The 27,477-nt window shown below is 32.2% G+C and overlaps 3 protein-coding genes across 3 annotated transcripts in view; 2 read left to right on the plus strand and 1 right to left on the minus strand.

Annotated features, from left to right (window-relative positions):
• Positions 1-27,477, plus strand: part of LOC113394226 (phosphotriesterase-related protein) — a 193,339-nt gene that overhangs the window by 1,031 nt on the left and 164,831 nt on the right. Inside the window, exons 3-6 of the mRNA XM_026631460.2 lie at positions 108-365; positions 883-1,047; positions 1,398-1,615; positions 1,809-1,936. Coding sequence (XP_026487245.2) covers positions 108-365; positions 883-1,047; positions 1,398-1,615; positions 1,809-1,936 — 769 coding nt within the window. The remainder of the gene's footprint in view (positions 1-107; positions 366-882; positions 1,048-1,397; positions 1,616-1,808; positions 1,937-27,477) is intronic.
• Positions 2,550-7,773, minus strand: LOC113394225 (zinc finger CCCH domain-containing protein 15 homolog). The gene is made up of 7 exons (XM_026631459.2): positions 7,476-7,773; positions 7,015-7,216; positions 6,572-6,672; positions 5,881-6,018; positions 5,036-5,302; positions 4,051-4,278; positions 2,550-2,886 (listed from the first exon to the last, which is right to left on the minus strand). The coding sequence occupies exons 1-7, from the start codon at positions 7,545-7,547 to the stop codon at positions 2,695-2,697; spliced, it is 1,200 nt and encodes a 399-aa protein (XP_026487244.1). The 5' UTR covers positions 7,548-7,773; the 3' UTR covers positions 2,550-2,694.
• The window catches only part of LOC113394235 (uncharacterized protein), a 28,306-nt gene continuing 9,037 nt past the window's right edge, over positions 8,209-27,477 (plus strand). Inside the window, exons 1-2 of the mRNA XM_026631474.2 lie at positions 8,209-8,978; positions 25,977-26,132. Coding sequence (XP_026487259.1) covers positions 8,439-8,978; positions 25,977-26,132 — 696 coding nt within the window. The 5' untranslated portion in view covers positions 8,209-8,438. The remainder of the gene's footprint in view (positions 8,979-25,976; positions 26,133-27,477) is intronic.

Consider the following 27,477-nt stretch of genomic DNA (forward strand, 5'->3'; position numbering starts at 1 on the left):
ATAAAACCATTTTATTTTACAAATAATGAAAACTCAAAAAATAAGAAATAGGATTTTATAAAAAAAAAATATTAAGCTAAAATAAAACTGTTTTATTCATAATTTAGGATGCATAGTCGAAAACACCACAGAAGGCTTGGAAAGGGATGTTGAGTTTTATAAAAGGATTTCAAAGAAAACAGGTGTTAAAATTGTAGCTGGAACTGGTTACTATATAGCGGACATGCAAAGTTGTGATTCCCTGCATGCTACTAAAGAAAATTTGTATGACCATATGTTGAAAGAACTAACTGAAGGCTACGAAGACTACCATACTGTAAAGGCGGGTTTTATTGGAGAAATTGCAAGTGTTTGGCCATTGAGAGGTACATATTCTTTTAGTATGAATAATATCATCACTTTACCACTTACTCTTAGATATTAGTATGATGAATAGAAAGAGATAAAACCAATGTCATCAAACTGACATATCCAAGTGCTGTGCACTTCATTTAGTCACGTTGCAGTGAATGTAAGAGTACATCAAATTCCAAAATATTTAAAATATCAAATTGTTTTGATGTTATTTGTACAAAAGGGACAATTACTATAAAAATAAATGTCTTTTCATGTTAATAAGCAATTAAATTACTGTATGTTATTTTTACTTTTGCCGTTTAACTCTCTGATTCACTAATGTCTGCAGAATGTTGATCTAAACTAAGTTTTACGAAATTGAGTTTGTTTGTGTCAATAAAAAGTTATTAGTTTTTTGAGAGTTAAGAAAAGTGTTTCAATATTGGTGTTGTGCTCGATCATTCTCCAGATGTATTATTAAAATTTGGTCAAAAACAATAATAATATTTATGTGATATATTGATAACATTCGTTTTTTACATATAGATTTTGAGCGTAAAGCAATACTGGCAGCAGGTGAAGTTCAGGCTCAGGTTGGTTGCGGAGTTAGTTTTCATCCACATCGGGTACCCGAAGCACCATTTGAGATAATCAGACTTTACCTTGAGGCTGGGGGCAAAGTTCATAAGGCTGTCATGTCACATTTGGATAGTAAATTGTTTTCATTTGTTATTAATAATAACATTTCAATATTTTATTGGATATTTAACCATTTCAAGGATTATAAATTTAAATCCAATATGAATTTTGAAAACTACTTTAAGTAATACATAATTTTCATTGTTCATGAAGTTCTAATATAAATTTATTTATTATTGGGTGCAATATGCTTTTAAAAAATATATTGTTTTGGGGATAGTTAATTAATATTTAATTATTGAAATATTTGTTTAATAAATATAAATATTTTTTTATAATTTAGAACAATTGTAACCAAAGATAGTTTATTTGAAGGTTCATTGTGATAGCAAATTCATTATTACATTAACTTATCTTTTCAGGAACCTTACTAGATTCTGAAAAACTATTGGAGTTTTCTGAATTAGGAACATACTGCCAGTTTGATTTGTTTGGCACTGAAGTCTCTTTCTATCAATTGAATATTGATACAGATATGCCGTCTGATAGTCAGAGATTGGATATGATATGTAAGTTATTGAATGAAGGCAAGGCAGAAAGAATTCTTATGTCCCATGATATTCACACGAAACACAGACTAGTAAGTATCAATCAATATGTTGCAGTTGTTTCACACAATGTTTATCTAAAGAGAGACATAAATAAGAATTTTTAAACTCGCACATGAGACAAAGATGCAATATTTCTAATCCTCATGAATATGTTAATGTATTGTGTAACAGTAAGCACTAATGTCAAACTGTAATCATTTAATTTAACCTTTATTATTGCAGACGTCATATGGTGGTCATGGATACAGTCACATACTGACAAACATTATTCCGAGGATGAAATCTAAGGGAATGTCACAAGAAGTTATAGATAACATAACAATACATAATCCTGCAAAGTGGTTAGAAATGTAGCATAAGTATAATTAATGATAACAACAAAAAAAAAATTTAGATTAAGAACTAAGCAAGGGTCTATTCTGGTATATTAAAAGTAATATAATCTCCTGTGAATTATGAGTTCTGAAGTCCAGATTTTTGTTTATAATATATAAGAGAGATTTATTAACTGTCTTACTAATATTTTATAATGAAGTACAACTCATTTATATGTTTTATTAACCTGATTATGATATTGCTGAGCATAATGAAATATTTTCTAATAACATGTTAAAAAATTATTAATCAATCATTATATGAATAAAATATTCCATTTATATTTAAAAGATTATTACTATAACTTTTGATATTTCGTTGGCAGGATTAATAAAATTATACAAACCTTACTTATTTCACACTATTTATGCTATAAGCTATAGTGTTTAATTCAAACAGCTTTTGATAAATATATGTAGATTTTTTACAATCAACGCTATTTCACTTATTTATACTTTAATTCCATTTTTTTTAAGGTCGTGATTGATGATGTCCTTCAATTCAAAGTCAAAACTGTTTGTTTATCTTTATCTCTTCCTGCCTTTGGAATCAACCGGACATTTATGTTCCATTTAAATGATAAAAGTATCTGCTATATTTACTCTTTATTGTTTAATATGATGCAATGTTAGGTGTACATTATATGCCGAACCATCGATGAAAAATACGCTTCATATTTTAAAATGACCTTAGATGAATCTGTCAATGTTTAAAGATTGACCATTATTTAGAACTAGTCTTCCAAATCCAAATTCTGAAGTTCTTCATCTAAATCTTCATCAAGGAACAGGTTCTCATTGATTGGTACCGCACCAGAGTCGGGAGATGTCTCGTCAGTGTTGCTTTCAGTTGCCTCACCGTTTTCAAGACCCTTTTTGTTTTGATGTAATCTATCCTCTGTGGCTTTCGTTCCTGAATCGTCCACCTGAAAAGAAACATGAAACTCATTATTGCGCCCATATTAAGTTTAAATTGCTATCGCGTATAAATTTAAGTCAACGTAGCTTTCGCTTTCTCAACGTGCTTTGATGAAAAAAATGACTGTTTAATATACATTATGTAGTAGCATATATAACCTATTCTAGTTAGAATACTAATCGAAAGACTAGAAAGTCAATTATTAACCTCAGATATATATATTCCATGCTATTTGCAAATAGCTCTGCAATTATGCACTACAAACAGTCTATCATGTATACTTAACTATTTATATACCTACACATTCATTTTACTTCGAAAACTCCGATTGAATAACTTCACCGACGTTTAAAAATGCAACTTTTTTTAACATCATAGGTTATTTATTCAAGATGTCGAGTAGAGCTTTGCAGAACTATCGATAGTTGACCTCGAAAACTATTAAGGATATCGATAATACTATCGATGGTATCGTTTTGATCAATACTATCGATAGTATCGCTAGCTCTCTGTAAGCAATACTATTAGTAGCAGCGATACTGTGATACTATCGATAGTTTCGGTTAAAAGTAATACTATCGATAGTATTGCTTATGGGGAGCTATCGATACTATCTCTAACACCTTAACTATCGATAGTCTCTCGATAGTGGACTATATATAGGTAAGCAACACTAGTCGAGTATGATAACGCGTCAATTCAATTCCAAGAATCAGGTGGATGTGTGGTATCCACTCAGATGGGCCGTTATAAAGCTCACCACCGGGTAAAGGCTCTATGTGTCGGGCTCCTGGTTACTATGGTAACTATGTTTAAATTGTATGATTGTGAGCATACTTTACGTTTAAACTGTAAGTCAGCTAGCAATGTCAACAAGTCAAAAGTCCATGAAACGATTATTTCAAATTTCTACAGTACTATATGATTTTCATAATATATCTCATGCTGGGATCTGAATAAAAACATAGTGTAAGGAAATCTGCATGTGTGAATGAAAATCAGCCATGTGTGTTTACATCAACTTGAACTAAAATAAGCTCCAAACCTTCTCAAAAGGACAACTTAGTCCACTACATTTAGGCACTTATTTTCTTACTATTCACTTATTAAATGAGTGCATTGGCGATATGACCCGGTGTTTGTAGCATACTATTATTTAAGCACCACTTACTTCGGAGGCCTCCATGTTAATGAGATCCAGCTGAATGTCTCGGTACTCGGTGACATCTTGTTCATCGTCATCTTGATCGTAGTTGCGCAGATCGAAGGTCTCATCATCGTCATCCGCATCGGCTGCCAACGCAGGATCGAACGAGAACATCTCTCGGCCAGACAGCCCAACAGCTCGGCCAGCCTTGAAATCGTTTCTCTTTTGCTCCTCTGCTTTGGTAAGTGCTTCCTGTAATAGTTAATTATTTATAACATTTTAATCCTATACTTATAATATAAAGCTGAATAGTTTGTCATCGCAACTACCAGATTGAAAAAAAAATGCTTTCGATAAGCTTTTCGTTGAGAAAGAGTATAGATTTTGTGATATCACACTGTGAATCACGGGACTACAATAAGATTTAAAGCGGAACATTTATTGTTAATAAGACGTATAGTGGAAGGCAGGAGCCAAGATGGCCCAATGGTTAGAAAGCGTGTATCTTAACCGATGACTGCGTGTTCAAACCCAGGCAGGCACCACTGAATTTTCATGTGCTTAATTTGTGTTTATAATTCATCTCGTGCTCGGCGGTGGAGGAAAACATCGTGAGGAAACTTGCATGTGTGAATTTCAGCGAAATTCTGCCACATGTGTATTCCAGTCAAAATATTGTGACATATAAAATACTGTAAATAGACATTCAAAAAATATATAAATAACTGAGATCTTTATGACGTAAAGTAAATATGAACAATATCTTAAATAACTTCTATCTCTGCCATTCCTCTAATAATATTTGTCATCAAGGCATTATTTATAATTCCTTACAGATGATTTAAATTATCTTATTTATTCACTATCTTAAAAGTAGCTGCCAATTTTTAAAATAGCTGTCCGAACTGCATTATTGAACAAAATTATTAATGCTGTCTAATTATTATATTAGTTGCCTTATTTATAGTAATTGTAAAATAATAAGCCCTTTAAAAATATGTTTAAATACCTGTTTCTCTTTGATCTTCTTCTTCTTCCAGGCAAGGAAGGTTTCTAGAGTAATCTTAGTTTGATTCGGGCCTAAGGCAGCCCTTTCCTTTTCTATTAAATCAACAAGAGATATCTCATTCTTTTTCTCTTCCATTTTCTTTTTATCTCGTTTCAAAACGAAGCCAGCTGGCAGTGCATGCCTGTATATACATTTCGAACCCGAGGGGCACTCCCAGAACCAACCATATTTAGATTTTTCGACAGCTTCCAAGAAATGTTTGCAGATCTGTAAACATGAATTTCAAGATATTTTAGAATAATTTAATTAGATAGAATGTTAATTTCAAGTTTCCATGTACAGCTATGTCCTTGTATGGACACATATTAGTTATCGTGCGTCTTATTTCATACCCCTGATATGGTATGCAATGTCACAAGTAGTTAAAATGTTAAAGTGTAACAAATAAATTCATTTTCACATTGAAAATATTAATTAGGATGGTATGTATAATCTTGATAAGATCGAACAATCTTATATTATCCGTCTAATAATTATAAGGGACAACTTCTTTGGAATTCATTATAATATTGTTGTTTTATTATACTGTTTGTTTTCAGAATAAGAGTATAAAAAATTAAAGTACATGGCATGTTTACATGTAGACTTTTTTAATATATAGTTTTTTACGTCAACATTGTCAGATAGAAACTGTCCATCTGGGCTCTTGCTCGAATCTAATGCACACCGGACAATAACCAATATACAGAAAAACAGCAATCACTGTCGCTTATACTGCATTTATAGATAATTTCCCATCAAATTGCCACATTTAAATTAAGTTTTATTATGCAAGTGTGACTCACAATGTCAGTCGTTGGGCGTTGTTTGTCTTCCGCATGTTTCTTTTCAACAACCTCTTTGAGCTTTTCTTCATCCCAATTGTCCATATTGTCATCATCATCATCATCCCTCATGTCCACATACAAGGACCTCTTCTCAGCCTGTTAGTATTTAATTATAGTTATTTATATGTAACATTCATCTATATTATTTAAAAAAAATGTATTTTGGAAAAGTGTATAAGTAAAGATATTATTTTATTTACTCTGCAGAGTGGTTTTCATCAAGATAAGAGAGCTGTGAAAATCGTTAGAGATGTGAAGCAAATTATGCATCAAGTAATTAAAATCAATTGCCTTATAAATAAAAAAAATGACCATAGAGGACTTACTGTGTTATGTATGTTACAGCACACACAAAAGTTGGATGGTTGGGCATTAAAGTTTACCAAATCTTTATTATGAATTGTTAAAATTATTCTTTAGTGTTTGATACATAAAATATAACTAGTGATCATTTTACAAAATGTCTCAGAAAATATTCAGATGACAAAAATCCTATTCTACAGATATATCATAATTTTATTTTGCAAATCTGCTGTATATTATAGTTTACTTTATAAAAAAAAATATGTTTTAACCAACCAACATGATAAGTGTTAATCAACAAAAGTATGCAGTAATTCTAATTCAAATACAATATCTTATTACATACCTTTCTTTCGATAGTCAGGTCATGGGAAAATTTGCACCTATCACCCTTAGTACATTGCCCTTGCTTGAAGAAAGCACATACCACTGATTTGGGATCAATACCTGTAAAATATAAAAGGATTATTGTATTTCAATATTATTTATTGAATTTCTCCAAAACACTCATCTCTATAAATTAGTAGGGACTGTCCAGTGGTAAGAACGGGTAAATCTCAATAAATGATTACAAGTTTAAACCTTAAGCAATTAAAAGCATCACTGAGCTCTTGTGTATTTAATTTGTGTTTATAGTTATACTCAGTAAAGGAAGAATTGTAATTATGTGTCATATGAAATTCTGCCACATGTAAATTAGCTGTCTGTTTTCCAGAGGAGAACTTCTGAGACAGACTAGCTGTTACTTTACTGGAAAACTGTTTGATTATTTTTAAATTTACTGTTTACCTTTTTCAACCTTCTGTGTTTGCACTGGCTTGAACAACAAAGCTAATTCCTTCTGTTCCTTAAGTTTAGTTTCCTTATCCTTTTTCTTATCTTCCATAGGCTTGGCAGGGTGTATGCCACCACTCTTGACTTGTTTTTCCACTTGCTGAATAAACTTTTGCTGTTTGGCTCCCTTTTTGTTTTTTAATCCAAATGTTTTGTCCTGTGATTATAAATAAGTAAAGTAAAAAACATTGAAAACACTCAAAATTATGTTAAACAAGTCAGGAAATCTAAATTAAATGCACATAAATTACGGGGTAGTGTCCTTCGGGGGAGCATATGAACTGTGCTTGGTACAAGTAACTGGGATGGATAGACTAGCACATGAAGTAGGATATTTCTAAGAAAAAACTATTTCTATTCAACCAATTTGTTTCCCAATCAGTTAGTGGTAAAACTAATATGTGTGATGGAATTACCTCAATGACTTTTTCCTTTTTCTTCTGCTCAGTCTTTTTACTGGCAGAATTGCCAGCTTTTTTCGGAGGCATGGTTATGTTACGCTATGTCCTTATATCAACAGTAACTAAGTTATATCTGTAATTTTATGTCTTAAATAATAAATTTACTTTCGCAGGAGAAGCTGCGGCTTTAAAGGGATGTTTACATCCGATTATAAAGTAAAAATTATCCACTGTGAAAATCGTCGTGGAAGAGTCAAGAAACACGAGTTGACTTAACTTTGACATTGACAAGTCGGACAGAACGGAACTAGGTTGGCGATGAAAATTAAAATTATTGCTTATCGATTTTCAACATTTCACAATTTGTGAATATTTATTAATGAATAGCGAGAAATATAATCGTAAAAAATATTCTGGCAATAAAAAAATCTTTTAACAGTTAATAATAATAATTAAAAACAAAACAGTATTTAAATAAATTAATTGTATAAAAATAATAATAAATAATGTCTTTGTAACGATATAAAAAAGGATTATCTATTTACTTTCTGAACTAAATACTGAACACCAGGATAATGTTTAATTAAAAGGTATGAATTATAATTGTAAATAAAATAAATTATTTGTTACAAAGAACTTGATATCGTAAAATATTTTATATATTAACAGTGTAGTGTATTTTTTCGAATGTGTCAATATAACATATTATCGCTTTATAATCTGTATTGAATGAGAATAGAGTAAAAATATTTGTTAGTAGCATAAAAGTCAGCGACTCAGTAGTTGGAATCGGAAAAAATCAGATTTTAGTTGATATTTTACGTCACAATTGTCACACACGGTCAATCTTAAATTTTATCCCGTGTCGAAATAAACAGTAGCGGAAAGTAGGCCATGGCGAATGTTAGTCTATTTTATTCGTTATTATTTGGTGCAACGTTAAAAAAGTCGTGTTTAAGTCATCAATAAATTAAAATAATGGAAATTGTGGACATAGAGGACGGCCAAGCCGATCCTTCGGCGGTAACAAGAAAGAAAAGTTTATGGGCTAAAATAAACAACAGGACCACATATAGTTATTTATTTAATATTGTTATTTCAATATTATTACTTACGTGTCTAGTTTTAGTGTTATATTTCTTCAAAGAATATCTGAAGAATATTTTATACTGGGTGGACGCGCAGGATCCCAAGATTATATTTTTGTTATTTATGGGACTATTTTTAATTGTAAGTTTCCCAGTGACGATTGGATATTTAGTGCTTATAATAACCAGTGGATATTTATTCGGTATTGTGAAAGGCTTAGGAACTGTAGTGGTAAGTGCGAACTTTGGTGTAGCAGTGGCACATTTTACGTTGAAATTGTTGAGAGGATACTTGCCTCTCGACCGACTGCTGAAGAACGAGACGGCGAGAGCTCTTCTCAAAGTGATATCAGGGCCTCAAGCGTTTAAGATAGTATTTTTTGCCAGACTGACGCCGATACCTTTTGGTCTTCAGAACACAATTTTCGCAGTAAGTTTTATTTTTAAAATTATATTAACATAAGTTAAGTAAAAAGTTTTTAAACTCAATTTTTAAAATTTGTTTATTTATTCAATATTTAATGGTTATTTTTGAACCTCATGTTTTTTTTATTATAAAATTCCTAATTCCTTAAATAATACATCAACAACATACAAATATAGTAAAAATTGTTATATTTCAGATATTTTAATTTTGTTGATAGCCAAATACTCTTTCTCTATTCTATTAGATGAATCTATTTCTGTTCATTTTATTAATTAGTTCCAGAAAGTATTTGTTACTATAATTTAGTCAGAAATATTATTATTTAATTTATATATTTTTGTGTATAAGTACCCAATCTGATAAAGTTCTTAAAATAAAAACAGTTGTAAATAATTGATTATAGTCATTGTTATAATGGTGTCAAAGTAATATTTTATTATTTTAACAAGAAGATAAATGGAATAAAATGATTAATGTTATGAAGTGTGTTAAGCAAAAATAGACCTTAAACACAAAAACTAAAATTAATTTGATTATGAATTCTCCTTGGTGTAGAAATACATTATAAAAGAAAAAAAAAAAAACAATCTTAGATAAAAATGAATCTTTACTAAGTTAAATTATTACATGAAACTAGAATTTATCCATTGAATAAGCTTTTATATAGTGTTCTTCAAAAATCTATTTGAATGGCTTAAAAAATACATTTTTTTGGCACTATTTTTAGCATGGTCTTTGGAATTCACAATCAAGGAACTTACTGGTAACTAACCAAAGAGGCTTTTTTTGTTATGAAAAAATCCCACTGACATAATAATTTGTAAATCATATTTGATTTATTGTTATGGGGCTTCTTATGAAAATGGAAAAAGTTTAGGTCAATTAAATTTGTATTTTTTTCCTAACTAAAACTTTAAATATAAAAAGTGACCCTTCTAAATATCAGATAAAAATTAACCTCTGAGAAAATATTTATTCATATGCCTATTAAATAAAAAACAGAAACTACTTCAATTTGTCAGTAAACAATCAATTCATTCTTGAGTTCCTTATAACTAAGCCAAGCCTTTCTATTTGTATTTACATCAAATCATTGTTCTTGATAGATGTATGTGGCAGGGTTGCTAACTCTGTAAAGTAATAAATCAAAGCAAACCTTATTACTAAATCATTGTATGTGGAGGCTGTATAGTGTAATACTTTTTTAAAAGAATAATACATATCTAGAAAAAATTGTTAAGGATATTATTAAGTAACAACTTTTTTGTTTTACAGTCTCATGATATATTGTCTGTTGGTGACCAATAAAACACTTACTGGGAATATTTAAATATTTATGGTACTAAAATCAAGGTTGAAGATGCACCATTTCAAACATTTTTAATCTTTAACAACATACATCACCGGCAACCCTAAATATAACACATTATATATTCCATGCAACAACCCTTATAAGTGTACAGAAGTAGAAGGTCATAGTAAATACCACATTTACCTTTCTTCATTATTAAACACACATTTCAAGGAAAATTTATGGTTAGTGTTGTTCAATTATTCACTCAAACCTTAACGTGTGAATAGGTCAAAATATATTTTTTTAAATGTTACATGTATTCATTGTACATCTTCAAAGTTATGCAGTTTGCTACTAAAGATGTTGAATATTATATTAGTTTTAGTTATCTATGTTCTTGTATTAGCCCAAAAATGTAAAAACCCTTGACAGTTGCCAAGAAGGATATGTATGTTAATTTGCCACGTGGCAAGTAGGTCATTTTTTTTTTTTTGCATGCTTTAGAATCCCGTCCCACACCGCTAAGCAAGTGACTAGAAGTGTGTGAATCTGATTACTTAAATTCTTGCATTATCCAAAACGAGTACGACATGTTGCTTAGCACTGGGAACAAATTGCCTCACTTTGATCCTTTGATTTTCCACCTTCGTGTCAAAGCTCATTTAGCGTGAGCTCTGATCTCTACCTCCTTAGCTACGAGTCGAGTTGTCCATCCGCATTTCGATACAGAAACAATCGGTACTCTTCGAGTACCTTCACACTAAAGACGAGATCATATTCTGTAAACACAAATTTAATTTGATGCTCGTATCGGTCATATTTTGTACGTATAATATTTCGCTAAAATTTTCAGAGGTAATTTTTATTACTTGATAGGTAATAGCTATACTTATAGAAATCATTTTCGAACGTATATTATTTGCCTAACAATTATTATTAACTTATGATCGAAGTTGCAATAACAAATGCCACTGACGGCTTTATGTCTCAGTAGCAAATATGCAGACCGAAATAAATGTGTTTTCGTTTCAAAATACTTCAGATTGAATTTAGAATTGATACGTCATTAATTTTGTTATGAAAATTTCGAAACCGTGTTCTGTTTTGCATCCGGACGTAGTTATAAAGCGGCGAGATGACTACGCGCCCCCTCTTACTAAAAAGTGCTGTGCCCTAAATACTACAGACGTCTCTTGAGGTGGAAGTAAAAAATTAAAAACTGCAACATACTAAACTTTAAAAGTCATCTGTGTTCCATTTTTAAACCCCCATAAAAATGACTGCCTGACTATATAAATTTATTCCACCGTGTTACGCTTAAAATAAATTATGCACATACGTTATTCACTGTAAAATTTATTTTTCGCTTGTTTTTGTAACATAGCGTAGTTTAAAAGAATACATTGATGATATTTTAATAATAATGTTTCTTTCCTTTTATCAAACTAAGTCTCTAGTTTTGTATATTTATTAACTTTATATATGTGTTTATTACTGACATAGACCCTTACCACACATAACCATCTAGGGTACATATGTATTAAGATGATCGCATAGACAATTACTACTTTTATTATTTAATTATATATATTCCTAACATATTGTACCTTCGTCAAATACTAAATATATAGAGCAACTTGGTTACCATCGCAACAGAATAAATTTTAAACAATCCAAATCGGTCTAACCGTTACCTAGTTATACGTGAACATACATACTCGATGAATGTGTAACCACCTTTTTTTTTTATGTTGTCAAAAAAGTTGACCTTAAACCCAATATCGTACAAACACCAAGCGCAAATGTTTAAAAAAAAAATTTACTTCATAAAATCGACGTAACATTTGTTAGTTTATTGAGATACTTTCTGTATTTTTCCAGCCAGTATCTCAATAGACTAACAAACCAGATTTTTTTATGCTATCAACTAAATAATACGTTTAAGGTATGTCTGGTTAATCACCACAAATCGTTAGTCTTTTTTTATAGTGTGTTAGCGGATGTATCGATGATATGTCGATGAGCAAATGGGCCACCTGATGGTTAGTGTACACCACTGCACATAGATATTGGCGACGTAAGAAATGTTAAACTTCCATCGCCAATCCGCCACCCACCTTGGGAACTAAGATGTTATCTTCTTGTGCCTGTGCACTAGCTCAACCTATCAATCGGATCACAATAATACCAATTAGTTATTGCCGTTTGGTGGTAGAATAGCAGATAAGCCGTTGGCACCTCCAGCCCAAGCTGGTGTAAGTCCCTATTATCAATAACGAACCGCAATGTTTAGAAGATAAAATCGGATGCCTCACAAACAATTCGAAATATTTCAATTAGAAAAAAAAACGAAATCGAGTAAGATCTAATAAAATGAAAATAGGGCAATAATTAATGAGAATTTGACGAAACTAAAGCCAGCTAATGAAAAAAATCGCTAGTTTAGTCAATTAATCCATTACGTGCGTCTATTAGAGGGACAAAAATCGAAACCAGAGTAGCGTATATTTCATGTAATTAAAATTTAACCTCCGTAACAATGGTTATAAAACAATAAAGCGAATCAGCAACACGAGAACGTGACAAATTGTACGTATATGTACGAACAGTAAAACAATCTAAAAATTATCATATTGAAGGAATCCAATACGATGATTTTATCTTTTGGTTATGAAGACCATAATATAAGATACAATGACATATATTTTTTGTTCATTCGTTAAAAACTATATCAGCTACTAACTCTGTCTGGACTGTGGACTTAGGGATAAGGACATAAGATACCTTAAAAAGTATTCTATTACTCGTATCTGAAATAGAAATGACCAGGTCTAGGATCTGATCTTGAATGTATATAACATTCAATTGTATGCCTTAATGTGATAGCTTTAAAGATTAAATTCAGTAATTGTCAAAGTACACATAGCTAAATGTCATATTATAACAGCAGACTAAGGAAAGGGAAGTTCTTGTAATATCTGGTTGTTACCAAAATTTACTTACCATATTATGACGGCAGTGACTAGCAAATGGGAAAATGGTCGTTGTTCAATCTTCACGTGGATGTTTTATAAAATTAAGTGAATCGTTAAATACATAGTAATTCTGACAATTAAACTGTTCATTGAATATAATAGTACCTAACGAAGTTATGATTACTACAGGAGATATTACAAAGCACGAAGTAGGACAGCGTTACCTGGTTTCTGAGGCACGGGAGCATCACCATACCCAACTCTTAGCCCTAGGGCTATTACCGATACTTTCTAGATCTACGAAGGCGTTGAACCAAGGACCTTGCAATCTATATATATTAAATGCTAGCCAACTAGTTCAATGAAGCAGTTAATAAAACTATATTACTGCCAAATGCCGTAAAAATGCCATGAAGGGTATTAAAAATGGCGTCTAATCGTCGCCATATTAAATGTCTGCCGTAATTATAATATTTTTAACACTTACGGATCCTAGATAACAATGGCATGATTATGAAATGTTGAGTATAATAATCTCTTAATAGTGTGAAATATATCGCTTAAATCGCTGATAAGCATCGTTTAAGTGATTGTAGACCACTGATGGAATTAATTAAAATATTACATGTTCCTAATCCATTGATCCAACTTTGATGAAAATTTAGTGGGACCTGTGTGCAAGAGTTTCTAGCCCAATTTTTTTTTTATGTTTGTCCTTTTATATATTATATTTGTTTTATATATATAGCCTTATTCTACCCGTGTAAAACCGGCGTCCTGGTCAGTATGACGCATAATTCAAAAGATATTAAAAAAATATATATGAAAATGAGGCGCTCTAAAAGTTTTTAATGCTCAAATAAGCAAAGAGAGGATTGTGAAACTTGAGACTATTAAATACTGGACATTAATTATTTTCTAATTTTTTTTTGTCAAAATAATATGCGAGGTTCTTGGGACATCCCCGTCTACCACGACCTGAAATAATATATAACATATTTCTATATATGTAGGTAATTATAATGAATACCATAAAGGTATGGTATTTGCTTGGTGGTAGGACTTTGTGCAAGGCCCTATAGACGGGTACCACCCACTGATCAGATATTCTACCGCCAATACTTAGTATTATTTTGTTCCGGCGACTAACTTGGTAACAGGCACAAAGAATATAACATCTTAGATCTTAGAATGGTTAATATTTCTTAGAGTGCTGATGTCTATTCGTGGGGGTGACCACTTACTATTAGGTAGCCCGTTTGCCCGTTCGCCTACCTATTTAAAAAAAGACGTCGATTAATGAATGTATGAAAAAATGAATGAAAATTGTGCTCGCGTGTGGTCGAGTAAAAATAATCTTATGTCATATAGTATTTATATAAAAAATAAGATCATTCTAGCAATAGGTTAAATTAAATAAGATGCCCAATAGTGCGCGTTTATTTAAAAAACTAATATAACATGTCTGCCTATAAAAAAAGTGTTTTCTTTAAATAATTTGCACCAAATATATTATAAACTAGACTAGATGTGCCCGCGACTTTGTTGAGTTTGGATATAACAAAAAAGTTATTGTTGTAACCAAAGTTACTCCTTATTACATCAGCTATCTGCCAGTGAATGTCCCGTCAAAATCGGTCCAGCCGTTCCAGAGATTAGCTGGACCAAACAGACAGACACAAAAATTAGAAAAAAAAAATATTTTGGTATATGTACAGTATATACATATGTATGTACATATCCATTTAGTAAAAAGCGGTTATTTTAATATTACAAACAGACACTTCAATATTATTATATGTATAGGTTTCGATTTTTAAAAAATCTTTTAAGAGAAGTGACGTTACGATAAGATAAATAATAATTAATTAGTTCTGAATACGAGGGTAGGATCACTTGGCATAACGTCATTATATGAATATGATATTATAATTCGATTGATATGTTACTTTCACAGTTTATGTATGTATTTATTCTGTATATAATCATATTATTAATTTCTTGAGATTTTTAATCTTCAATCACCCACGGGATGATTAAAGATTGTTGTAGTAAAATCTGCAACGGCATTAGGCACATCTTTAATAGATAATAAACTGTTATTGTACTGTTTATAAAAAGACGGAAAGTATATGGTGAATTGAGATAGATTTTTAATTTCAACCATTGCAATTTGGACCAATAGATTTATTAAAAGGTATTTGAATAACCGCAAAATGATGTATTCGCTCAGTAGTATAAAATATATTGGCTCAATACTAAGAAAAATGTTTTTAAAATTCTATGTAATTTTCAAAAAATAAATGTTTTATTAAAAAAAATATTTTTTATCCGAACGAAGTCGATTTCGCTCATTGTAGGTGCCTATAACTTACACTGAAAGTTTAAAGTGTGCAATTACAGTGGAACTATCCTATGTGAACAAATTCGAAACTCACCGCGAAACACGATCGTGAAATGTCAGATAGTGATATTATGCGGCATTGACTATAATAATAAAATCATAACATTTAAAGGTAAACGCATACAACACCGTAAGACGGTTTTCAACGTTTCACGAGTGAGTTCTCACAGAACAGCACTGCTGTATTTGTAGTATTATTAAAATGTGACTTGAGAAGTATTTAATGCATAGACATGATTTTGTTAAAATTGTCGTATGTATGACTAACGTGTTTAGTGTTTTCTCTCTTTCTGTCATATTTTTTTTTGACTTTAAAAGAAGGAGACCGCACTATTTAATTAGTGAACACTTAATCGAGATTTATTCGCGAGACCAATTAATTTCAATCGAATATCAACTATGTTACAATATGTTTGTTTATCAAACTCGAAGTGGTCTTTTGTGTTTTTGTTATTGTCAACCCTGATCTATTTTACAATGCGCTTGTGTATTTTTAGCATGTTATAACGTGCAATAAAAACACGTTGCGTCTATGCGATCTATTTATAGATTATCGATCTGTATTCGTGATGAGAGGAAAACTCTGGTTCTGAGAAAATGTCACCGTGTGAGTGTGGTGCGATTCAGTCTGCAATACAGTGTGCCTGTGATGAATTCTTAATTGCTATGGGTCACGGCGTCCTTATTGTGCATATTTCAAAGATGATTTTAATCAACTACAAAGTTATCAAGTAATGTGTTTGTCTCGTTTGTTTTTTGTTTTGCGGACGGTAGTTGTTTTATTATTGTATTGTAATAGAATGTTTTTTGTATTTACTGTTATTAAAGGGTCGTTAGTAATTTTGTTTACTTTAATAATTCAATACTTAAATAGTTAATACATTATTTTTTTGTTGTAAATAATTAAAATTAAAGTTTGAATATATTGTTCTTAAATAAATAGTCAGTGTTAATACTCTTCATCCAAAGTGGACAATTTTATCTTACGACACTGATTCATGATACCTGAGGAAATCATCAAACTCTTGCACGTATAACTAATTTTGTTTTGGAAAAGAGGAGACTTCGGGGTTCATTTCATATTTCATATTACCGGGTAGATACCACACGGTCTTTACGTATTTACGACTAGACAGCAATTCTTTGTATTGTTCTATTCCGGTCTGAACGATGAGTAAGGCAATTTTAATATAGGAACTATACAACATAACATCTTTGTTCCCAAGGTAGGTGATGCATTGGCGATGTACTTCTTACAGCGCCAATGCCCATAGACGATGGTGACGTTTTACCGTCAAGTGACTCTTTTGCCCGTCCAACTATAATATACTAGCTACCCGTCCAGAGTTAGTCCGGGATATTTCTTTCCTTGTGAACCTTCTACAAAGTACTAGAAATCTTAAAAAAACTATGAATGAAATCGGTGAAGTTTTCTCAAGTTGTGGCGTGATCAGAGAAAATAGGTATTCAATTTTATATACCGCAGATCACGAGGTTCCGAATTCATAGGTCCCGGATTTAAAAAAAAACGAAAATTTCTCAATAGCAGCCCGGAGTCTTGAAATTTATATTGTTTACACTTCCTTAAAACGAAATAGACGTTGGGCCTGCTCTTGAATTCGTTTTTGCCATCCAATCGGATTAGGAGAATGAGATAGAGCTGTCTCTAGCTTGCGCACTTGTGCACTATAAAATCTTACGCAGTTGGTTAATCTCTCTATAGAAATCAGGAGAACATCATCATCTTCAACTACGTAAATATTAATTATGAAATTGACTTTAGCAATTAATCATTAATCACATTTAACCATACGCAAGTAGACGCATTACTCTAGATCAGTGATTCCCAAAGTGGTCCAGGTGGACCCCCATGGGTCCACGGGAGACTTGCTGGGGGTCTACGAAGGCGTGAATAAAAAATGGGGGTCCATAAGATGTTAATGGGGGTCCACGAAAATTTATCTGCTTTTGATAGTAAAGAGCAAAAATGTAAGCATAGTTTTTATAAGGGCCTACCTACATTGTTTTAAGTACCTAACTAAGCAGATAATATTTTAATAAGGCAAGCGACTGTTATTTGTCCAAACTTGCGTATTCGATATTACGTACAATTTCGTGTACAGACTTGCAAAGCGCTATCCGCCAGACAATGCTTAATGCTTGTTCAGACATGAACTTGATCACCACTTTAAATACTTGATGCCAAAGGCAAACTCATTTTTTTGTTTCCGGAATTTCGAAAAAAAGGTGTGAGAAAATTAATATATCAGTGTTTGCTAGTGCCGGAGAAAAGTAAGTACCTACCTTTTTTTTGTTATAGTACTTAAGTATTTTGTTTACGTGTACTAGTCGGTTGATCACAACTGCTTGTATACATAGGTACCTTAGTAACTTACAGATATTTTAATTGTCCCCTTTCAATTTGAAGACTTATATTCAATTGTTTTTTCACGAGAGAAGCACTACCTCTCTAAAAAGGCCGAATAAGCAATATTGCAGAACAATTAATTTTGTAATTTCTCTTACAAATTTTTGCCAGAACTTCGGAGACTGACACTAAATGCGAATCAATATTTAATGTCCTGAGTATTTTTTTTTACGGAAAAATCTATTTCTTTTGCAAACATTATTTCAGTGGCAACAGACGGAGCTCCTGCAATGGTCGGGCGATATCGTGGGTTTATAAGTCATCTCAAAAGAATTATACCAGGATTTACAACTATTCATTGCGTAATCCACCGACAACATCTTGTGGAAAAACATTTAAGTGACAGGTTGAACCAATCTCTTCATTTTGTAATAAAAGCTGTCAACAAAATCAGAAGCAATGCATTGAATACGCGTTTATTTGCTCAATTGTGCGACGAAAATGATGAAGACTTCCAACGACTGCTCTTACATACTGAAGTACGCTGGTTGTCGAAAGGTGCATGCTTAACGAGATTTTACTCTGTTTTCGATTCCGTATTAGAGTTCCTAGAAAGTAGATATCCAGATTTAAAAGAAAATTGATCAAATTCAAAGCAGACATTGCGTATTTGACAGATTTGTTTAAAAAATTTAATGATATTAACTTGCAGTTACAAGGTGACAACCTGAATTTAATCAAAACAAAGGGGATAATTTCGGCTTTTCTTGGGAAATTGAAATTTATGACGCAAAACATTAGTCGGCGCGAATTCTCTCAATTTCCAAACTTGTCGCAGGTAGAATGTATTGATGAAGATATCCATACCTACAGTCAACATTTAAGTACCCTGCACGATGACTTCAAAACCAGGTTTGAAGATATGCAGACGATGGATATACCACCATGGATCATAAATCCATTTGATGAAACGGAATGTTGTATTACAAGAGGAGCTGCTCGAGCTAAGCACCAATGAGGAGCTGAAGGTGAAATTTAGAAAAGGCTACCAAACATTTTGGCTGCAAGCAGAAATACCCGAAAAATATTCATTTTTATCTTACCTATCGGAATATAGGGACAGAACTCAGAAGTGACACAATTTTTATTTTTTGGCGACTTTAAGAATGTGGTAAAAATGTAGCAGCAGGGGGTCCACCGAAACCAGTAAAATTTTGAAAGAGGTCCACGAGAAAAATAAGTTTGGGAACTACTGCTCTAGATTATCGTTAGACGTTAGCCAAGAACAATGCTATCGTATTATCATATTTACGAGAGTGCGCAATTCGAGATTATTATTTTAGTTGGCATATATACAAAGATATTAACCTCACGTCAATCGATTCGTATTACTTGGTGTCGTATGAAACTTTACGCTTCGACGGTTTTGTAATACTGTTGTTTTAAAATGTATGTATGTATTAACCTATATGTAGTTGATTTTTAAAACGAACAACGACGTAAAATTGCCTTTTTATGTATATTCCAAGTCGACGGAAAAATATTAGGAAAGTTTAAATAATTTTGTATTGTCGTTTTCGCTCAGTGAAAATTAAAGAATATGTTTTTTTTTTTATTGGAGTCTTATTTTTATTTCTTATTCCTTTAGTATAAGTAAGACAAAAACAATAATAACGAACCTTACTCGCATATGATGTGTAACACCTGACTTCTTATTAATAATAATTAATATTAACATTCTCAACCAATCTCATCAATATCCTCCTCCCCAATATTATACGAAAATGGGTCACTAGGGAAATGTGATAGTTAATTCAAGCACTGCGCGCGCTCATTGGTCAAATCAAATTGTGTGCGTTTCTCCGGTTGTCTGTTACACACTTCCGTCCCTTTCCATGAAATCCTCTAACGCAGATTGCAGGAAAGCTAAAGGAAAGATCACATCAATAATATAAATGAACATAAGATTAAAAAACTAATTTACTCGTATTATAAACAGAGTTATTATTGCAATTCAAAGTGGCTAATTACAAAAAAAAATGCCAAACTTAATCAGCTCTTAGGAGAGTAAGATATGCTTCATTGCAAGTTGTAATTGAGAACCAAGTAATAGTGCTTATTCTAATACATACGTCTTAATTAAGATCGTACGCGACTACTTCTCAAAGGTTGATTAAAATATTTTGTAATATCACCGAAAGTACTGATGTATATACATATTTATAAGTATACGTATATTTGTATAGTCAGATAGGATTATTTTTAGTATGTTTTTTAATAATCAGCGTCAACCTAACAACCAATTCCATCTTGTCGTATTTAGTACATATAGGTACCTACACTTAGTTTTTTTTTATATCTATTATTTTTCATTGATTTATCCTCGAAAACGATTACATAGACTTATTTGACTTATACTTTGTTCTATTGAATTAACATTTTTGTTTAATTCCTACCAATTTAACTCCAAAACGTGATGATAGTTTAAGGCGATTTGAAATCCATGCGTCGCATACCTTTCTGATAGACTAATAGTTTCGAAAAAGAGAGACTAATTAACTCAGACATTAATATTTATAACATTGTTTACTAATGGTCTCTTTACAACCATATTCATGAATAGTTATTGGAATAAGTACAGCAGCAGCGTGCTTATCTTATTTTGTAGTGAAGATCCCAAATGATTTCCTAAGGATAAGTTGTCACGATAAAAATTTGAAGGTTAACTTGTTTCCAGTGAGCAGTAGGCTAATGCTGTCGCCCGGATATAGTTCATATTTCCTCATATTTTTGATCACTACAAACGATGATATATTTAACAGGGACGGCGATGAAGAAAAAATATTTAGAGATGTTTATCATGAAACATCCGTTAGTGTCGTATAGAATATTTAAAGACCGGCATCAGTTTACTAACAAAATGTTTGCTTAACATAAAGAATGTGTTTACATTCCGTCACTGTTTTAGATGCGAAAAATCTAAATGGTTTTCAGCCAAGGTTACACGATTTTATGCTAGATATTCATGTAAGATTTAAGAGGCAACGGACGTGCGATACTATTTGTGTTCTACGTAAATCAATAAATATATAAAATTAGCCCAGAGTTATTGTTGTTTAACTTATATCTAGAATTTTCTCAGAGAGAAACATGTTTCATAAATTTACCTAAGTTGGGTTACCATAGTTTTTGCAGACATTCCATCTATAATAAATTTATCAATAAATCTGAAGAGATTGTTTTTTTATTTTTTCTTTGAATGCGATAATTTCAGAATCCGTCAGCCCGCTTTGGAAAAATCTGCTCTAGGTTTAATATTTCATTTATTATGAAAGGCTATAGACTATATAACATCTATGAGCTACGGACATTAACGTTTAATGCAGGCATTTTTTTTATTTATTTTAATTTGTATACTAATATTTGACGACCTCCGTGGTCGAGTAGTGTGTACACCGGTTTTCATGGGTACGCCACTCCGAGGTCCTGGGTTCGATTCCCGGCCGAGTCGATGTAGAAAAAGTTCATTAGTTTTCTATGTTGTCTTGGGTCTGGGTGTATGTGGTACCGTCGTTACTTCTGATTTTCCATAACACAAGTGCTTTAGCTACTTACATTGGGATCAGAGTAATGTATGTGATGTTGTCCAATATTTATATTTATTTATTTATTTATATTTATTCTAAATGCAATAGCAACCCTGTCTGTAACCTCTTCACGCCTAAACCGCTGCGCCGCTGCTTTAGATGAAATTTTGTCTAAAGATAGTTTGAATCCCGAGGAAGGACATAGGATGTTTTTTTTAATTCTCCCCTCGAGGAGGTAGAATGGGGGTGACGGATTGTGTGCTATAGGTAAAGTTTTTAAATTTCGCACTGTCAAAGCCGCATGTTCAGATAGAGTTTTATATATATTAGTGTTTCGCTAAACTTGTCTGTTCCTTTTTTTCTTATGGTCGTATTATTGGTCATGGCTCTCATACATTAGTATTCTAAATTTATATAAAAAACTACATGATCAATAAATACTAATTAAGTAATGTAAATTGATTACGAAATAACAAATAATTCATTAAATTCACTACTAATACTCGCTTAGATCTTGATTGATTGAATGTCACGTCAAGGAAGATTAATTTATCATAACGCTATTACTCGGTTTTAAGGTTATGACGCGTGCGTTAAGATCTTTACACGTTCTGTACAATATATACGTTTTTCTCTACTCTTTCGACATGATTATGCAACGTTTTCAGGATTATCTTGAAGCTGCAGTTACGTTGTGCACGTCCTTTGCATGGTTTTGGCAGCGTCCATTTAAACTTTGCATATTTTACGTGGAACAATATAATGAGACTGCTGCATCAGTATATATTAGCCATATTACTTATTAGATCTATGCACCATATTGTTTTCAGGAAATAAATTTTCAAAATTTTCAAATTACTTATTCGCTGAATATAGCAGAAAAATAACTCCAGGTAAACCGTAAGAACAATCTAGATTACTGTTTTTTTTATGTTGGTTTAATTAGCTAAAACCTAACAAATTAAACGTGCGATAACTTTAACTATTAGTAGGGTTGCCATAGGTCCAGGCTAGTGGTGGGTTTATCGATGATAGGAGTACACCTGAAGAAAATCTTAGCTATCCATTTTATTGTTGTTGTTAAAAATAGCAAAAGGTAATAATGTCAGCTATAATAAAGCATAAAGAAATGTCTATAGGACGTTTTGATAAGACGTCTACCGTTCGCAATATCACAATCTGTATGACGTAAGTTTTATAATATCTAGGGCTCCAACAACTTACTTACGTAAATATTTGCTGGTCTAGATAGTTATATGACAAAAGCCTAACTCTAAAGTGGTCCAATTTTATATCGTAAAAATAACGAATTATAATGTAAAATTTTTATAAGTGGTAACCCTAAATATATGTCACGTTATGAGTTGCATGTAGAGTCCCTAATGGAACCCTTGCTCTATTCTATACGAACAGTAAACGTGACTTTGCTCACGTATTTTAAACACGCAGTTATCCTTTCAGTATCCGTCGAAAGTAATCTTTTTCCTTCCTTTAAAATGTAATTTACCGTTTCGATAGGTTTTATAACTATTTTACCTCTAAATTAACACAATGTCCATTGTATTATTATTGTTACACATGTTTCACTTCAGGTTGTTTATCAGAGAATGCGACGTCATGGCGCCGACTGATTCGAGTGATTCCGTCGTCGATCCAGGTTAATAGGAACTCTTGTCTTCCCGAAATATGAATATTTTTCGAGATCGTATGATTATATACACAATTTTTTTAATCTAAATCTTTGTTCAAAATTGGGCTTATTGATCGTCAAAAATCTGAACTCGTGCATGTCAACCGATGATTTCGGGTTCAACCCCAGGCAGGCACTGAATTTTCATGTACTTAATTTGTGTTTAAAAATCTCGTGCTCGGCGGTGAAGGAAAACATCGTGAGGAAACCATGCATGCATGTGTCTAATTTCAACGAAATTCTGCCTCATGTGTATTCAACCAACCCGCATTGGAGCAGCGTAGTGGAATATGCTGCAAACCTTCTCCTCAAAGGTAGAGGAAGCCTTTAGCCCAGCAGTGGGAAATTTACAGGCTGCTAATGATTTATGTAATGTAAAAAATCTACTAGAGGTTGGATGGTAATACCCAGACCTTAGCAGAAGCGACTAATGTGAAACTATGATGGTATATATATCGAAAAAATTGCAATATAAAATTGTACATTATGGAATATGTATCCAGCTTTTGAATATATATTTCACAGAATCATGACGTTATTATTTACTGTACGTTATCCTTGAATTGTTTACGAGTTTTTTATGTTATTCCATTCGGTGTTTTAAATTTCTTTTGCTAATTATGGACGTTAAATGTAAATTAGCTCGCGTGTTTTGTATGGGTGCGATTATCTTAATTACTTCTAGACCTAAGTGGTAATTTTACCCTACCTTATTAAAAATAGTTGATAAGCTATATTGAAATAAAATACTATAATATTATAAAATGTTTTACTACCAATAGCGGTGTAATGGCACTATAAGGCTACATTCACACAGCGGTTCGGTTCGGTTTCGTTTTATTATAATTTGTTATGTATTTGCTTAAACGCGTTCACAAATACCGATACGACAAAATATACATTGCTCTGTTTTACAGCTCAATCAGTCAGGTTTACAAACGGTCCTCTAAATAAGGCGTGAACACAAGATCCAGTAACGACGGATCCGTTAAAAATTATATTGTAAATAAGTAACAGTCTGTGGGAAGTTCCTAAAGCACTACTCACTATAAAGTGGTCCATTTATGAATTATTGAAAAGACCAATAAAAAACGATAAGACAGTATCTAGTTACATGTGTCTTAATAGTAAGCCATTATCCTTAACCCTTGGCGAATTGTAATAAAATACTTCGAGTACATTACATGAAAGCGCCATGGGGCTGTCTTCGTATAACTGTACATTATCATAACGATCTATTCGTAATTGCTCTACATTACTTTTGAAAGTCAAGCCCGTCAAACCTACTATTGATGCTTTTGACTTATGACATTGGTTAGGTTTGCTTAGGTTAGTTTTATTTCATTTTTTATGACATGCAGGGCAGGCAAATCTGCCACCTGGTGGTAAAAACATTAAAACATGCAACATTGGCACCGTATAAAAAATAACCGTTCCTTACATCGCCAATGTACCACCAAATTTGAGAACTGAGATATTATGTCCCTTGTGCCTGTAGATACACTATATAATTATTGGATATATATTAATTAATTAATTATACAATAGATAATTATTTTTTATTTAGGCAAATTTGACAATCTGATCTTCAGTTTTTTAACATGTACAATTTCTTGCTTAACCAGACTGATGTACATATAATAACTAAATGAATGAAATGAATTGCTTAAAAAAAATTCTTAAAGCTTACTATTTTTATTGACAGGGTGAGTATTGAAACTAATTCTCGGGGTTTTACTCGGAGTTTCAATTTAAATTATTGGGGATTTTTGACGAGAAATTCTTAGTTAATTTTGCCTCTGATCTCTGTGGGGTCTCTGTGAGTGTGAGGAAATCGAGTGTCTAACAATGTTGTATACCATAATAACTTCTATGGCTAATCTTTGGTAGTGAATGCCGTGACTAGGTTCGGTCCGGATAATTTAATATTATCTATGGTTTACATAAATATTTATAAGGTAACGAATGATGTTATGAAATAAACTCAGTCATCGTGCTGGAACCCATTTCTCTTACTTTATTTATAAACCTCATGTTAATATAACACTATAAGTTTTAATCGTTGAAATATTGTATAAAAATATAGTTAATTGTGACTCGAATCACGCTCACGCCATTTCAACACGTCAACAAGAACGTTGAAACAAAATATAAAATAAAGTGGTCAAACGATGTGGCCATAGAAGATAGAAAAATAAAAAATACATATCATAATTATATATCTCAAAATAAAAATCCACTGACTCTGAATGGACTGGTGTGATAGAAGCTCTGAAATATCTTCATAAGAAGATTAATGGGCTTTGTCCGTAACTAAGAGTTTTACTTTACGGATAAAAATGTGTGCAAAAATGCATCCGGCCAAATGTAACATGGAAATTTGTAGTTATATATATAATCAAAGTAAACGAAAATATATATGTGGAGTAAAATAGATATTAATATAGAGTTTTTTTAATAAAATGATATGATTTGGTCGCATGTGTGCGTGTACTGACATGTGCAGTACACACACTCACGCGACGTAGCTATGGAGTTTGCCGTCACTGCATAGGAGTGCTGCTGCACTGCAATTTTTTGTTCATAAAGTGATATGCATAAACTCCTCGACCTTCTATAAATTGCCTCTAATATTGCTTAAGTAAGTTTTCGCCAATGATGCTATGTCGATTTTCTTCAACAGGTAAGTGATGTTCGAGGTTGTGGTTATCATTTGGCAACTCTGCTGGGGCTCCTCCCAGCGCAGGTGATCAACGTGTATCTCGGGTCAACGCTGCGGTCCATGCACGACGTTCTGCACGAATCGCACTTGACTGGATACATTGTATTTGCATTCCAGGTAAGTTTATTATTTCTTCAACATGTGCTTGGTCTGCGTCATTTCTTTATTTTTTTAATAGTCAGATGTATAATATTGTACGCTGATATTAATGTGCTGGTATTCTTCAATATCTATGCGATGTTTATATATTGGAAAATTAACTACTTTGTTTATATATTCGAAAATTAATTACTAATTTCTTTCTTAAAATTTGAGAGCCGGCCAATCTTGAACATTGCGTTTTCCTAACATAGCATCTTTTTAACATTGTTTTGAAATTCGAATAGGTTATTTATATTGTGATTAGATCTACTTCTATTGGTAAATATGTAACCTTGATAGACGTTTACATCGTCATTGTCAATGTCTAGAAAGAAAAGACATTAAGCAACCCTTGTTCTAGATCCTTTTTCCTACGCTTGCGTGCAACTTGTGTTTCAATTTGGATAAGAAATAATATCTTTGTAATATGTATGTGAGAAATAATTTTATCGAATTGTTAATACCGTTTAAACAAAGGAAGTTCTTGTTGAATAGCATTTCATACATTCGACTTTGGACTTGCTGTTTTTTTTTTAGTAAGAAGGCAGTCTCAACTATAAATAGTTGTTTGAAACTGGTATTAAACGACGCATGAGCCTTGCAGGTACAAACGTCACGATTCTTGATTGTTTATGATTTCATTTGTTTTGTTTAAGTCGATTTATTAAACATAAAATTATAAATGGAAATAGTGCTCGCGTGTGTGGTTGAGAAAAATATTTTTTTTTTCTTCTGGGTTCAAATGAAAATTAAGATTCTTATGACAATAATTGACTATACAGCACGCTTACTAAGTATTCCTAAAGTTCCACTTTTGGTGTATCTCTAACAGACCAACTGAAAACGCATCGTGTGCCATCTTTATTGTTGTCATGACTCAATGCTATGCGCTCGTATTCTAATTTAATAATATAATTAATTTTGTATCGAACAATCTGATAAGAAAGGAGCGAGTGATGCTACAGATTCACGTGAAGGCAGCCATTTATCATCTTAGTTCCCAATGTTGGTGGCGCATAGGTGATCTAAGGAATGGTTAATATTTCTTACAGCGCCTTTGTCTATGGGCGGTGGTGATCACTTACCATCAGGTGGCCGATATGCTCGTCCGCCAACCAATGCCATAAAAAAAAAAAAAATTTGAAACCCTTTGATGTTTTTTTTAAAAACCCTGACCACAACTGAACAAATTTTCACGATTATTAGTTGAGATAGTTTTAGTTAGTTGAACGCATTTATTATATTACTTATCGTCGAACTCCGTGGTCGAGTAGTGTGTACACCGGTATTCATGGGTACGCCACTCGGGTCCGGCCGAGTC

This window comes from Vanessa tameamea, chromosome 16, assembly GCF_037043105.1.
Source record: "Vanessa tameamea isolate UH-Manoa-2023 chromosome 16, ilVanTame1 primary haplotype, whole genome shotgun sequence".
Taxonomy (NCBI): domain Eukaryota; kingdom Metazoa; phylum Arthropoda; class Insecta; order Lepidoptera; family Nymphalidae; genus Vanessa; species Vanessa tameamea.

What these genes read in the sequence shown, in the direction of transcription:
- LOC113394225 (XM_026631459.2), bottom strand. Translation starts at nt 7,547, where the DNA reads ATGCCTCCGAAAAAAGCTGGCAATTCTGCCAGTAAAAAGACTGAGCAG. An exon ending in ACCTGACTATCGAAAGAAAG is followed by an intron (nt 6,019 to 6,571) that starts GTATGTAATAAG and finishes AAATACTAACAG; the next exon opens with GCTGAGAAGAGGTCCTTGTA. An exon ending in AACGCCCAACGACTGACATT is followed by an intron (nt 5,303 to 5,880) that starts GTGAGTCACACT and finishes TCATGTTTACAG; the next exon opens with ATCTGCAAACATTTCTTGGA.